Source organism: Crocuta crocuta, unplaced genomic scaffold (assembly GCF_008692635.1).
Source record: "Crocuta crocuta isolate KB4526 unplaced genomic scaffold, BGI_CrCroc_1.0 scaffold118, whole genome shotgun sequence".
NCBI classification, from domain to species: Eukaryota; Metazoa; Chordata; class Mammalia; order Carnivora; family Hyaenidae; genus Crocuta; species Crocuta crocuta.
This window is the reverse complement of record NW_027551558.1, coordinates 7,990,710-8,005,959: the sequence shown is the minus strand read 5'-3', so window position 1 is coordinate 8,005,959 and position 15,250 is coordinate 7,990,710. Positions and strand designations below refer to the sequence as shown.

At 36.9% G+C, this 15,250-nt stretch overlaps 1 protein-coding gene across 2 annotated transcripts in view; it reads right to left on the bottom strand.

The window, feature by feature from the left end:
* Positions 1-15,250, bottom strand: part of MGAT4A (alpha-1,3-mannosyl-glycoprotein 4-beta-N-acetylglucosaminyltransferase A) — a 112,333-nt gene that overhangs the window by 67,588 nt on the left and 29,495 nt on the right. Inside the window, exons 2-3 of one of the 2 annotated variants that reach the window (XM_077749371.1) lie at positions 6,895-7,062; positions 4,406-4,546 (exon numbers count right to left, since the gene is read on the bottom strand). In XM_077749371.1, the coding sequence (XP_077605497.1) occupies positions 4,406-4,546; positions 6,895-7,062 (309 nt within the window). The remainder of the gene's footprint in view (positions 1-4,405; positions 4,547-6,894; positions 7,063-15,250) is intronic. The other variant, XM_077749372.1, reaches the window with a different exon arrangement.

Sequence of the window (15,250 nt, the reverse complement as noted above, 5' to 3'; positions counted from 1 at the left end):
GGAGGGGGGGGGGGGGGGAGAGAGAGAGAGAGAGAGAGAGAGAGAAACAGATCCCAAGCAGGCTCCACACTCAGTGTGAAGCCTGACACAGGGTTTAATCCTACAACCCTGGGATCATGACCGGAGCCAAAATTAAGAAGGCAACACTCAAACGACTGGCCACCTAGGTGCCCTTGCAAAATTTAAATCTTTTTTTTTTTAATGTTTTATTNGACGCTTAACCGACTAAGCCACCCAGGCGCCCCTGCAAAATTTAAATCTTATAAAGTTATCCTAAGTAAGGCCTGGTTAAGACCCTTCAGGGGCTTAACTTTTATTTTTTAAGTTTATTTATTTTGAGAGAGAGAATGAGAACACAAGCATAAATGAAGAGAGAGAAGGAGAGAGAATCCCAAGCAGACTCCATTCACACTGTCAGCGCAGAGCCCATTGTGGGGCTCAAACTCACTAATGGTGAGATCATGACCTGAGCCAAAATCAAGAGTTGGATGCTTAACCAACTGAGCCACTGGAGCGCAGGGGGTTCTTTCTGTTCTTGGGTAAGATAAAAGCCAAATCCAATAAAAGGTCAGCAAGCTCCTGCGTTGTCTGGCTCCAATGCATCTCCAGCCTCATTCCATCCTTCCCCTCACTCTATACTTCATCTATAGTGACCTCCTTTCATTTTCTAAAACATTCCACACATGCTCCTTTCCATCACAGGCCTTTTCTGATGCTCTTCTCCTTTTCTGGAATACTTTTTTCTCCCATATGGTAGCCATAATAATGCCCCCCACCATGTCCAAGTGCTAATTCCTAGAATTTGTGAATATATTACCTAACGTGGCAAAAGGGACTTTGTGGACATGATTAAGGATTTTGAGACTGGAAGATTATTCTGGGTTACCCAGATGAAACTAATGAATTCACAAGAGTCCTTATGAGAGAAGGTAGGAAAGTCTGTGAGAGAAGGAGATGTGACAATGTAAGCAAGAGGTCAGAGTCACAGAGAAATCTGCAGATACGGGGGCACTAATGAAGGTAGTCAGCCTCTAGAAGCTGGAAAAGGAAAGGAGGTCAACTGTCCCCTAAAGCATCAGAAGGAACACACGCTAGTCAACACACCAATTTTAGGACTTCTGGCCAAAACTGTAAGATAATAAATTTACGTTGTTTTAAGTCACTGGTTTTGTGGTAATTTTTACAGCAGAATTAAGCAACCAAGATACCCATCTTCATCAGTGAATGACATATTTCACTGCTGTCAGGTCAAATGCATTTTTAAGACTTCCCTGAAATCCTTAATTAAGGCAAATCCCTCTTTTAGACATTCTCAAGGTATCCTTTATATCACCAATTAAAGTTGTAACTGTATAATTATTTATATAATTGATTATTAGACTCATGCATTCTCCTTTACTTAGACTGAAGCTCCACAACACTAGGAACTCCATCTAATTTTGTGTATCTAAGTACCTGGCAAAGTACCTGGCACATAGCAGGTGCTCATGGATTTTTTTACCTGCTGTCCTCTACCCGTCAGTAATGCCATTTTGGTAGGTAACCTATGGAGGGTCTTTTCTCAGGCATCTTGCTCAGCACTAAATGGGCCCTAAATCTGAAGAGCTGTGAGTTTCTTCAACTCAAAAAAATTTTTCTTCTATTACATATTTGATTATTTGCTGTCTTTACTCCCTTCATTCCCTACTTCTGAAATTTCTATTAGATGGTTTATTAGAACTTTTGTCTACTCAAATTCTTTGTGCCATTTATGCAGCATTCTAGAAGAACTACATTACTCAATCTTTCAGACCGCTAATCTGATCTTCAGCTGTATCTACTCTGCTTATTAGTCCATTTATATGTAAATTTTAAGTATAATCAATGAAATCAGAACACAGAGATTTCCAACTGATCCTTTTACAATAGTCAGTTATGAACTGGCCTCTCATCCCTTGAAAATAATTGTGTTTAATTTCTAAATTATATTGTGCTTGCTCTGCAAATTCAATTTCCTTTGAGTATTAAGTCATTCACGATGTGGGTTTCCTTAAATATTTTGTAACGCTGGTTGTACAATATGCCCCTTTACCCATCTGCACACACTGTTATCTATTTATTGCAGCCTCCTCTGCAAATTTTGTGGGAGGATCTAGATGCAGTGTGGGTAGGGTGGGCTGGCAGTTTTTTTGTTCACATAGGAATTCCAGCTCCTCTTCAGACAGTCCATAGCTGCCTGGAGCACTAGTCTCCCTGGAGCACTTAGGTGCTGGTCTGAGTGCTGCTCATTAATCAGCCTGACCAATGAAGAACAGAACTTGTAGCAAGAAGCAGTTTTTCCTTTATCTAAAAAACAAGAGTTCTTAATATAAAGTCCTCAAAAAGTTTTTGGAGTTCTACAAAATCCCAGAAATCACATACAAAATTACTTTTTTATGTGCATTTTTCTAAGTAGAAGGTATATAGCTTTCCTAGGACATCCAAAGGATTCTGTGACTCTAAAAATGTTAAAAACCATTGCCCAAGGATTCAGGAAGGTAAATCTGAGGGTTTTCTTGCCTTTTTTTTTTCTTCAAGTTTTCTACCTCTCAAAAATAGTGCCAGCTTAGTAAGAATGTTACCTAGTAGAAAGCTGGTTAACCAAGATTTCATTATATTTATGATAAAGTCACGAACAAATGGGATGGAATAATCATCTTCAAAAGGATAAGAGAGAATGTTATATTCACGAAATAATAACGAGCTACTGCAGAACTTTTTAGAGGTTCTTTTTTTTTTTTTTAAAGTTTATTTATTTTTGAGAGAGAGACAGCAGGGGAGGGGCAGAGAGAGAGTGAGACACGGAATGTGAAGCAGGCTGCAGGCTGTGAGCTGTCAGCATAGAGCCTGACACAGGGCTTGAACTCACAAGCCTCAAGATTATGACTTGAGTCGAAGTCAGATGCTTAACCGACTGAGCCACACAGGTGCCCGTCCTTGAACCAATGTAGAGGTTCTAAAGTTTTAAATGACTTTAAAAATATTCACACTTTCTTTTCATTTGATATTCTTATTAATGAAGATTATCATCTAAACCAACAAATGTACTAAATGGCTGGGACATCTGACCCAAATAGTGATTATTCAAGGGAGAGACCGATTATCAACTGCAGAAATAATTAACAGTGTTCTAAAGAAAATAAAGTACATGACACATCTTGTTAGTCTTTGTACATCCAGCACCTGCTGGATATTTACTGAATCAATAAGGTAATGGAAAAATGAGTTAGTCTTAACATAATATTTTAAAAATTCTCACTTCCTTAAAAAGATTTTAAATGATTCATAAAGTAGAAAGATAGAATTTAAAAAAAGACAAATATAAAAGCATATGCTGATAGATCAAATAATATGGGAAAATGCAACACACACACAAAATAAAATACCTAAGAATCCTATTGAATCAAAAGCAGATCAAAACAGCTTTTCAAAAACATTATTACAAAGATGAATTTCAGTATCTACTAAGTAATGGTTTTGTCATTTGTTAAAGACTTATTAGGGGATTAAAATGATATTATGGTTTCTACATTTTAAAATCTCCAAAGAAAAGATTAACAAAATCAAAATAAAGGAATTAAAATCATTTAAAAAATGGTAAAGAGGGCCCACAAGGAAACTTCAAGAAGCTCTGGTGGTTCTAACAAAAAGAGTAAAATATGCAGGAACTACCTTTTCAATATATTAGAAAAAAAATATATTGAACTGGGTGGCTCAATCAGTTAAGCATCTGACTTAGGCGCAGATCATGATCTCACAGTTGGCAAGTTCCAGCCCTGCATCAGGTGAGCTTGAGCCCCACTTCAGGTGAGCTCTGCTTCTCTCTCTCTCCCTCCCTCCCTCACGCTCTTCTGCACCTCATGGGATTCTCTCTCTCTCTGCCCCTTGCTCACTTGCGTGCTCTCTCATGCGCGCTCTCTCTCTCTCTCAAAAAAAAAAGGCAAATCAAAGTATTTCTCTTATTGTATTAAAGATTAAAAAAAAAGTTTATATATGCCTTCCAACTAAGAAAAAGCAGGGGCAAACTTAAGAAAACTAATCTTGAAAAGACTGGAAGAGCTATTAATGCTGAAAGACGATACAACAAAGTCATCTCAGTCATCACTCTACCTCTAAACTTTTTAAAACAGAAAAATTACAAAGGTTAGCCATTTTTCTGCCTGGAGATGGGGCTTAAACCAGATTTCTCGTGACCCTTTTCAGTTCTATACTCAGATCTATGGAGAAAAATGTCCAACCCCTTTCAACATAAAGGGGTCCTAAGTTAATATGCACAGAGAAGGAATTCTTCTTCTTTGACCTGCCAGGCTTCTAATGGGCAATGTTATATTCCAAGATCCAATTAAGACCAGCAGTACAACCACAGTAAGGAACAAAATAAACATACCTCCTCTTCTTCCATTACCAATTTGCAGAGCAGGCTGAAGGCTTCTTTCATTTTGCAATAAATGAGGCAAATGATAATAAATACTTGGCACTTGAAGAGATTTTTTGCTTGTTAACTCCTTTAATAGCTTTAGGGTATTATCTAAAACAAAAAAGCACAATTAACACACAGGGGTGCCTTACTACAGAAGTTGCTGATTTTAAATTTATGAGAACCAGAACTAAAGAATTTTCTTTCCTGATTTCATACTTTGGTGAATGAGATCTCCCTTAAAAATGAAAAAGACACTTCTGCAACAGAGTCTAAGAGTCGTGATGCTGACAGCATCACCGAAGGAAACCAAAAAGGTCAGTCAAAGCACCAACAGAATGTGGGGCATTCATCACTTGCTGTTGCAATGGTTCAGAACTCAGGCCCTGCAGAGCACACTCTAAACATGCTACCCCATTTATGAAAGCGGAATAAGCACATTCACCACCCATAATTTTCTCTTTCCTTAAGGTATTCTATTTTACCAAATTTTCAAATGGAAGATTTTTTTTTTAATTCAAGTATAGTAATTTAAACAGAACAATTTGAGAATGCTCAGTACAGATCCTAACTTTCAAATCACTTTCCAGTTTTTTTTGGAGGAATAAATGAATCCCTTAATATAACATGAAATAAAAACTCCAATCTGGTAGGCAACATTTTAAAATCCCAACTCTATTACTGTAATTTAACCTTTTTAGTATGGAAGTTAGCAGCAAGGACTTAAAGCCTCAAAAGAGATTTCATGCAAAACAATATGAAGACTCCATTAAAAATGTGACAAGAACTAAAAATTCACAAAAAATGCAAATGACTATGATATTAACGTTTAATGGAACTAATGGTTAATTTTATAAGAAACAATTATAAATTACAAAACACAAATTTCAACCTATTAAGTTAGCAGATCAAATAATAATATTAAATTTTGGTGATAATGTGATGTATGTTACAGCTATTCAGGACAGCATCAAAAACCGTAAAACATTTTTGTCCTATGACTCACTCGATAATTTCCCTTTTAGGAATTTCACTTTCATGCTCTCAATAAATATTTAGTGATTATCTATTTTGTCAAAGGCACTGTGTCATGTGTTTGGAAATCAACAGACATCAAAACATAGATCCTTGTTTTTAGGGAAGTCACAATCTAATGAAAATAACTTAAGGGCTACCAGAAATGTGACCAAGTTATACACAAAGATGTTCATTACAGAGTTATAAACTGGGGAGAAAAAATAATGCAGAAAAATCTTACTTGCCTAATAGTAAAATAGTGTTTAATATATTATAGTATATGGCTAACTGACAAAAGGCCATTAAAAATGGTATTTTTAAAGAATATTAAATGACACAATAAATGCTAATAGCATAATTTCAAAAGTAAAAATCAGGCTATAACATACAATCACAATTTTGAAGATAAGCTTACATGGAAAAAAGACTAGAAAAAACAAAAAATGTTAACAGAAATCACTTGACAGCAGGCTTATGGGTGACTTTTTATTATCTACTCCATTCCACACTTAAATGTTACTGTGCCATAATACAAATTTCATAATCAGGAGGGGAAGCACAGAGCATGAAAATTCAAAAATAAGGTAAGGAAGGGGGGTGCCTGGGTGGCTCAGCTGGTTAAGAATCTGACTTCGATTCAGGTCATGATCTCATGGCTCTTGGGTTCAAGCCCCATGCTGACAGCTCAGAGCCTGGAGCCTGCTTCGGATTCTGTGTCTCCCTCTCTCTCTGCCCCTCTCCTGCTCCCATTCTGTCTCTCTTTCTATCAAAAATAAACATGAAAAAAAAATTTTTTTAAGTAAGGTTAGGTAGTGAATCTAAAGGCAAGAAGAATGAATGGTAAAAGATGAAGCTAAATGAAAAGTTATATTAATCTTGACAGATTACATAAATTTTGAGGTAACTGATTATATATATATGTCAATTTAATTATTAGACTAAGAAAAGGACAGAAACAGAGAAAAGACAACTGACGTTCATCTTACTCTGTAGGGAAGGAACAGATCAGATATCCCTAAAACAGCCCACTATAATGAAACTATTTTATTTTCTTGTAAGTCAGAGATAAAAGTAGTAATTGCTTCAAACAGCTCAAAGATTCTCCAGAGTCCATCTGAGTCCATACAAGTCACAACATAAACATGCAAAAAAGTTAAATTTTAATTTTGTTTGGAATATATTTTTGAAAAGATCGGTCTTTTTTGCTGTTGTTGGTGAAATTTATACAACCGAAATCTAAATCTTACTCTCTTAAAATCAAATTTAGTAATTAATACAAATTGTTTTATAATTCACCACTATACAAAGCTTTGTGCGATGTTACTCTCTGAAAAGAGTAATATATGCTGGTTGATAAGCTACTTTACACTACTTTCAAATAAATTATTTCACACAACCCTTTGAAAACATGATTTTTATGAAACTAAAAATATCATTTGTACCTGAAAACTTATTTAATGGATCCTTACTTCCATTTGTTTCTGCTCCGACACGTCTGAACTGCTGTACAATGGCATTTAATTCAGAAGAGCGCTGTGAGATTCTGTGTTCAGCTATTCGAAGACGTTCTTTCAAGGCAAGAAACTCTCGTTGATAAGCAATCAGTTTTTCTAGAAGCAAAATCAAAAGTTTTTAATATATTTCCTTAAGAAAACACATAAAACCTAACTTAAGATTAGATTTTAAAGTCACATTTTTCAGAAACATATTCACTTATATACTGAAACAGAACTAAAAGAAGAGCCCCAACCAAGTTATTAATGAAGCCACAACTAACCCTAATGCTCTTAATACCTGTAAGAATGCAAACACTTTCTATTTAGTCCTTCAGAAATGTAAAGACAGGGAGAAAAGGACAAAGTTTTCAGAATTAACATTTCAAGCATAATACTAGCATCATTTCTCAACTGGTTCAAATATAAAGACTTTATTTGTATTAAGACGACAGAGAGATGAGGTATTGAAATTGATAATATAATTAATTGAGTATTACCTCTTTGATAGCATTATCATTAATTTCTATAGGATTTTTCCCTCTGTACTTCCTATTCTGCAAGGATTTCCCTAGGTCAGACTTTGGTCAAATTCCTGATTCCTAAGGGCACGTAGGTGGCTCAGGTGGTTAAGTGTCCAACTTCGGTTCAGGTCATGATCTCACAGTCAGTGGGTTCAAGCTCCACGTCCGGCTCTGTGCTGACAGCTAGCTCAGAGCCTGGAGCCTGCTTCAGATTCTGTCTCCCTCTCTCTCTGCCCCTCCACTGCTCATGCTTGCTCACTCTCTCTCTCTCTCCCAAAAATAAACATTAAAAAAATTTTTTGACTCCTTATTCCTAAAAATTTTTATTAGACAGATGTAAAATGACCCCAGTTAAAGGTCATCCATTTTAATTTGAGAGAATCACAGGTCAGGAAAACCCGGCCTGGGAAATAAAAGTGGATTTCATGAGGATAAATGCACTGAAACAATAGTATCAGACAGCTTAGAGACAAAGCACACAGTGAGAAGAGGCCTAAGGACAGAATCTGACATCAAAATCTAAGAGATGGTGGAAGACAAAGACAAACCATTAATTTTGATCAGCAATGCTGAAAGGTAGTTGAGGGATATGAGAGTACTATGAGCAATTTCTATAATCTTATTAAACTACAAGAAACCGGAACAATGGTTTTCAACTTCTGTATCAAACTGGATAATCCAAGGCTACTATTTTGATATCTAAACAAAACACACCTTAGAAAGACTACTTTTTATTTAATATTATTATACCGGCCTTATTCAAGGATAGACTCAATAAGAAACAGACTTACAAAAAATATTATCTGCATGTCTCATAAAGCTATTCTTAAAAACAGGCAATTATCTTGTTCTTTGTCCCTTACACAAAAGCTCACACAATAAACATCTCATCAGAATTCTGTGGCAGGGAATAAAAGTCTGTCTTGCTCAACTGTCGTTTTCTCTATACTGAACAACTGCCCTGTAAGCAGCTATTTTCTCCTTAACTTGTTGGCTTTCGGAGGGAAGGAAGGAAAAAGCAGGCTGTGAGCAGAAGAGGCATATACGGAGCTTCAGAATGCCAACTAGGTCCTAATGACTAACCTGAGTAGTGGTCCAAAAAATTCATCACTATACATTCATAATTAGGCGCATGTCCATATGCGTAAATTCATAATAAAAGAAATGTTAAAAAGATACTATTCACAAACATAAAACTATACACAATCATACTCTAACAAAAACTAAAATGATTATAACGAGAGATATGCAAGATTCATATGATGGGGGCATCTGGGTGACTCCACAGATGAAGTGTCCAACTGCAGGTTAGGTCATGATCTTGTGGTTCGTGAGTTTGAGCCCCGCATCAGACTCCGTGCTGAAAGCTCAGAGCCTAGAGCCTGCTTCAGATTCTATGTCTCCCTCCCTCTCTGTACCTACCCTGGTCACACTCTCTTTTAAAAATAAATAAACATTAAAAAAATTTTTTTAAAGATTCCCGTGATGAAAACTACAACTCTTTTACTGAAACCTATAATGGAAGAGTTAATGAAGTAATCTCTTAATCCTAAACAAAAAGATTCAATCTTGTTAAAAAAAAAAAAGATAAATTCTACCCTAAGTTAAATAACAAAGTCAATTCAATACCTTTCAAAAGAACACTGAAACTTTTTTAGAATATGACTTTTCACATGTGACTCTAAAATTCATCTACAGGAGACAGTGTTTTTAAAGAGTCAAAAAAAGTAAAGGGGAATATGCTCTGAGATCAGAACACATTAGAAGGCTACATGAATTAAAACAGTGTGGACTGCCAGGGCCTGATAGTGTGGATGAGGGCTGACTACACCAAGCAGGCTGTGTCCAAAATTAGATGAGTAAACTGTCCTCTCAGTTCTTCCGTCTTTACATGAACATTTAAATCCTCTCCTTAACACTTACACAGTGCTGAGATAGTGTTTCTTGACATCCTCTGCCCAAAAAGAGAATTAGAACTCTGGAGAAATAATTTTAAGATGAACCTGAAACAATCTGGTGTAAACTAAGAAAATGTTATTTTAAAAAAAGACAGGACTTGTCAAAAGGGCAATAGCATGGTACTTGAGGGGCCCCTACTGGCCAAATTAGAGACAACTTAAGTACCAAAACAAACATTGACAGTAACAGCCTATATATAACCTATTGAATAAAATAAGAATCCATGATTCCATATCAATAATAAACGAGGGGCACCTGAGTGGCTCAGTTGGTTAAGCATCCGACTCTTGATTTAGGCTCAGGTCATGATTTCAGTTTATTGGATCAAGCCCTGCATGGACTCTGTGCTCCCAGCTCTCAACCCCTGCTTCAGGTTCTCTCTCTCTCCCTCTCTCTCTGCCTTTCCCCTGCTCGCTCTCAAAATAAACATTAAGAAAATAATAAACAAAAATTAACAGGTGAGCGAGATAGGTTTCTTTTAGTAGAATGCCAGCTAATAAATGTAGAAGGAATGATGAATGTTAGAAAATTACCATTTTACAAATATCATAGCAATAATCGATTCAGCCAAGAATCAAAAATGGATGCTAGGGGCGCCTGGGTGGCTCAGTCAGTTAAGCGTCTGACTTCGGCTCAGGTCATGATCTCACGGTTCGTGGGTTTGAGCCTTGCGTCGGGCTCTGTGCTGACAGCTAGCTAAGAACCTGGAGCCTGTCTTTGGATTCTGTGTCTCCCTCTCTCTGACCCTCCCCTGCTCATGCTGTCTCTATCTCTCTCTCAGAAAAAAAAATTTTTTTAAATGGATGCTAAAACTAGCCAGTGAAAGTTTTCTGAGGAACGAACAGTATTTATGTCACCTCAGGGTATTTCACTACAAAGTACTTATTAATTTACAAAGGGAAAATATGCTAATTTTGCTATGAAGAAACCTGTCAAGTATCTTACTTATGTGATCAAAGTTCATGTCAGCACCCAGAAAACAGATACAACTTGCCTCTGATATGATGCACAGATGACACACCTCATTTATGCAGCATTCATGCCAAAAATGCATGATCTGAATCTAATCTCAAGGAAACAACACACATCAAACTGAGAGACAATGTACAAAACAAAAAGCTTCTGGTATAAAAAAAATGTCAAGGTCATCAAAGACAAAGGCTTACTAGGAACTATCACAGATTAAGAGACTAAAGGAGTCATGACAACAAAATGCAAAGCACAGCCATGGACTGGATCCTACATCAGACAAATTAAATGCTACAAAGAACATTACTGGAAAAAAATAACAGAATATACAGTAGATAGTGTGCAAATGTTAAATTCCCTAAGTATGATCCTTACATTGTAGTACTTGAACAAAATTCCTTGCTCCTAGGAAAGAAACATTAAATTATTTAGGGATAAAAAGGTATCATTTCTGTAATTTACTCCCAAATGGTTCTGAAAAGAAACTATCTACAAATTGATACAAAGGTATGTTCACACCAGATGAAACATATAGAAAAGTCATTTTGTACTACCCTTGTAACTCATCTTCCTTTGAAACTTTTTAAAATAAGTTTTTAAGGGACGCCTGGGTGGCTCAGTCAGTTAAGCATCCAACTTCGGCTCAGGTCATCATCTCACAGTTCGTGAGCTGCAGCCCCACATCAGACTCTCTGCTATTAGCATGGAGCCGGCTTAGGATCCTCTTCACCGCACCCCCCGCCCCTCCCCCGCCTGTTCTCTCCTTCTCTCTCTCTTAAAATAAAAACGTAAATAAACAAACTTGAAAAAAATAAGTTTTTAAAAAGTAAGCAGGAGAGATTGGATGGCATACAGGTTAGATCTTTTAGCAGCTCTTGAGTGGGAAGGTGGGATATGGACCTGAGGGCAGTCTCTGTCTCTCTATTTTCTTAGTACTTTTTGAAACCAACTTCCCAGAGGCCAGCTTCACCAAGTAGAGAGAGTAACCAGTACCAGTGAATAAACACCCCCAATCGTAATTCCAAAATGCTGTCCTGTTTTCATATGACCGGGCCATGCTTGTGAAAAGATCCATCCCTTGGGCCCACGGGGTGCTGGAGAGAGTCCTAAGTACCTTCTTTCAGGCCCAGATACTGGTCTGCTCTTAGCCCAAAGCCCACAGCTGTGAAAGTGTTCCAACTGGGTCATTTCCCATCTCTCACATCCATCCTTTGTTTCTAACCCCACCCTTCCGTATTAATCGGGTTCGCTCCATGACATCAGAGCAAGTCCACACTCCAGCCAGAAAGCCATGCAGTGAAAGAGTATGTGTGGTGTAAAGCCTTGAGCTAGTCCTGCCAGAATACCACAGAATGCTGTTGCTCCTCTAAACAGAAAGGAGTTACATATGATCTTTCCACAGCCCTCCTGGCAGTCCATCCTTCATCATCTACCCAAACAGGCTTACTAGTGACTTCTAGAATTTTCTCCACCTCTCTTTCTCACAGTACCACACTGCTCCCTTGAGGAAAGTAGTGTATCATCCCAGAAGTTCATACTTTAGCATAACAGACAAATAATTTATTCAAATTAGTGATTATGTGTTTCACAATTCTCTGTTTTCAACATTACCAGCACAATTCTTATTTTTTGCTTTTCTTTAATCATTTCAATCAATTTCTATGGGGGGACACAGCAAGACTGGGTGGGAACTTTTCTACTATCATCTTACCAGGAAATGCCTAATTTGTTTGTTTTTATTATAGACAGAATCTAACCTAATAAATTTTTTTCTAAGTTTATTTATTTTGAGAGAGAGAGAGAGAAAGCACAAGCAGGGAAGGGGAAGAGAGAGAAGGAGAGGGAGAGAATTCCAAGCAGGAAGCAGGCTCTGTACTGTCAGCATGGGGCTTGAACTCACAAACCATGAGATAATGACCTGAACCAAAACCAATAGTCAGATGCTCAACCAACTGAGCCACCCAGGTACTCCCAATATAACTTTTTAATTGCAGAAAATTATACATCCAGATTAGACAACAAAAGTATAAATCATGTTCTATGAACCTAAGACTCTGAAAAGTACAAAATTTCCAGAGAACCACTTTAACTCCTTCAAATCAAATAGTCAAGCCAGTTTTCCAGTAAGAGAGTATATTAAAGTCTTAAAAGACTTATTAGGTTGAGCCATATGAAATTGCCGATATTTGATTATTTTTGACAAAAATGGCAATTTCATATGGTTCAACAATTTAAAAATAATAGCTCTGTACTCAACAATTTAATTAAAACCGTGTGAACAGTATAGATGAAAAATTAACATAAAAAGGTGCTAAAAACTAAAATCCAATATGTAATACATAAAAACAGAACAAAAAATGTCATTTTTCAAATAATAGTACTTCTTTATTAGCAAGATGTGGGGGGTACTACTGAAATATATGAACTAACATTAAAAACTGACTTCTGGGTGGCTTAGTTGGTTAAACATCTGACTCCTGATTTTGGCTCAGGTAATGATCTCACAGTTCGTGAGTTCAAGCCCCGCAAATGGCTCTGTGCTTACAGTGTAGAGCCTGCTTTAGATTCTCTCTCTCCCTCTCTCTGTGCCCCTCCCTTGCTCTCTGTCTCATTCTCAAACTAAAAGTAAAAAATGAAAGTAAAAACTGGCTTATGTTAAAATTAAAATTACCAGGGGCGCCTGGGTGGCTTAGTCGGTTAAGCGTCCGACTTTCGCTTAGGTCATGATCTCGCGGTTCGTGGGTTCCAGCCCCGCGTCGGGCTCTGTGCTGACTGCCAGCTCAGAGCCTGGAGCCTGTTTCAGAGTCTGTGTCTCCCTCTCTCTCTGACCCTCCCCTGCTCACGCTGTCTCTCTCTCTCTCTCTCCTAGAAATAAATAAAAATTAAAAAAAAAAAAAATTAAAATTACCAAAAATCAAATCCACTTTTAAATTTCTTAATTTTAATATATATTAAACAATAAAATTCTGGCACTGGAAAGAATGTTGATAAGTCATCTGGTCCATCCCTCTNAATTTAACAAGCTTTACTTTTCAGGAAGTCACTGCTTTTGAAAAACATTTCACTGCACATTCATCATTCTTATGCAACCATTATTTAAAACGAAGGCAGCCCAGATGAAATTATGGGCAATTTCCTACTTAAAGATCACTTTAAAAATAAAAGAACTAGATTCAGAAAGGTTTTAGAACTAGCCTAGAAAAGAGGCACCTGGGTGGCTCAGTGGGTTAAAGTCTAACTTTGGCTCATGTCATGATCTCACAGTTCATGAGTTCAAGCCTCGTGTTGGATTCTGTGCTGACAGCTCAGAGCCTAGAACCTGCTTCATATTCTGTGTCTCCCTCTCTCTATAGCCCTCCCCCACTCGCTCTCTCTCTCTCTCAAATAAATATTTTTAAAAATTAAAAAAAAAAGAACTAGTCAAAAAAAAACTAAAAGACATAGTGAACAGGAGTCCAAATGACATAGGATGAACAGAATTTGAACAGACAATTCTAATTAGAATGGACAGCCAGAAGTTATAAACAAGACTAAGTATTTTATTCTCTAAGATTACTGTGCATAAGAACTACCTGGATTGTTAAAACACAGACTGTTAAAACACAAAATTCTGGACCCCCACCTCTGGAGATTCTGCTTCCAGTAGGTCTGACATGGTACTTAAGAATTTCTCACAAGCTCCAAGGTGATGCTGAGATACCCACTGAACAGCACTGAGCCAATATCGTCCTCAAAGTAGGTCCAGACTCGAGCAGCCTGGAAATTTGTGTAGTTCTGCTCCACCATCCACTAGCTGCTTCTCCTCTCTCTAGCTTGTGTGTTAAGAGATCCAGGGACACAAGGGGGTCATTAAAATGTTCAGGCCATAATCCTCAAGATTATACTTGGGGCACAGACAGATTCTAAAATATTCAGCGGACACCTATTTCCAAGGACCTCTTAAGAATTATATAGAATTAACAAGATATTCCATGTTCCTAGAGTATTCCAGTCAGGATCTACCATACAAGCACGGATTAGAAAAAGACCTGCAGTACCCTTCTAAACTCAAAAGGGAAAATGGGGCCCAGTGATACACAAAAACATATACTTTATTTAGATTAAAAGAAGCAGTAAAATTCCTCTGTTCCCTTACATAATGCTTTCACTATGCTTACAAAAGAGAATCCTAGCTAGTGAATGAATACCTGAGAAGTTATGGGTGAGAAGTTTTCTGGAACACAATCACTGTTTGCAGGTTGTCCCCGAAATAATATAATCATTAACAATATCATTCAAAACAGACTTCCAGTTAAGGCTTAATAAGTTAAAATCTATCCACTCATCTTATAAAGCACAACACGTTAAGATAATGAAATGATGCTGCATTACAACCCCCTCTTAGAAATAGTTTCTTATTTAAATAGCTGCAAATCATTTTCCTTGATTTCCCAGAGGACAGGGCAATCTCTTTTTAGTAATTATCATAAAGTCCTAAATTCCATGATCATAGTGAAATGAGATGAAAAAACAATAAACTGCGTAACTTAGGATAATGCTTACTAGAGTATATTTAGCCATATGTTTATAACTCTTCTTTACTAAAATATATTGACCATGATTCTATTAAACCTGATTTTTAAAAATTCAACAAGCTATAAGGAGTTTGGAGTAAAAATTATCAGACAGCTATGAACTTTTTTAAGTACTTAAACTTATTGGCAGACACTTCTCCAAAGAGGTTTTTGCTTTATTCCTAAAACAAAAATTTGTATTCTAAAAGATATAATGGTATGTATTTTCCCATGAAGAATCCCTTTAGACAGAGCATTTTATTCTACATTAGAGTCATCTTTATTTAAAAAGCATAAAAT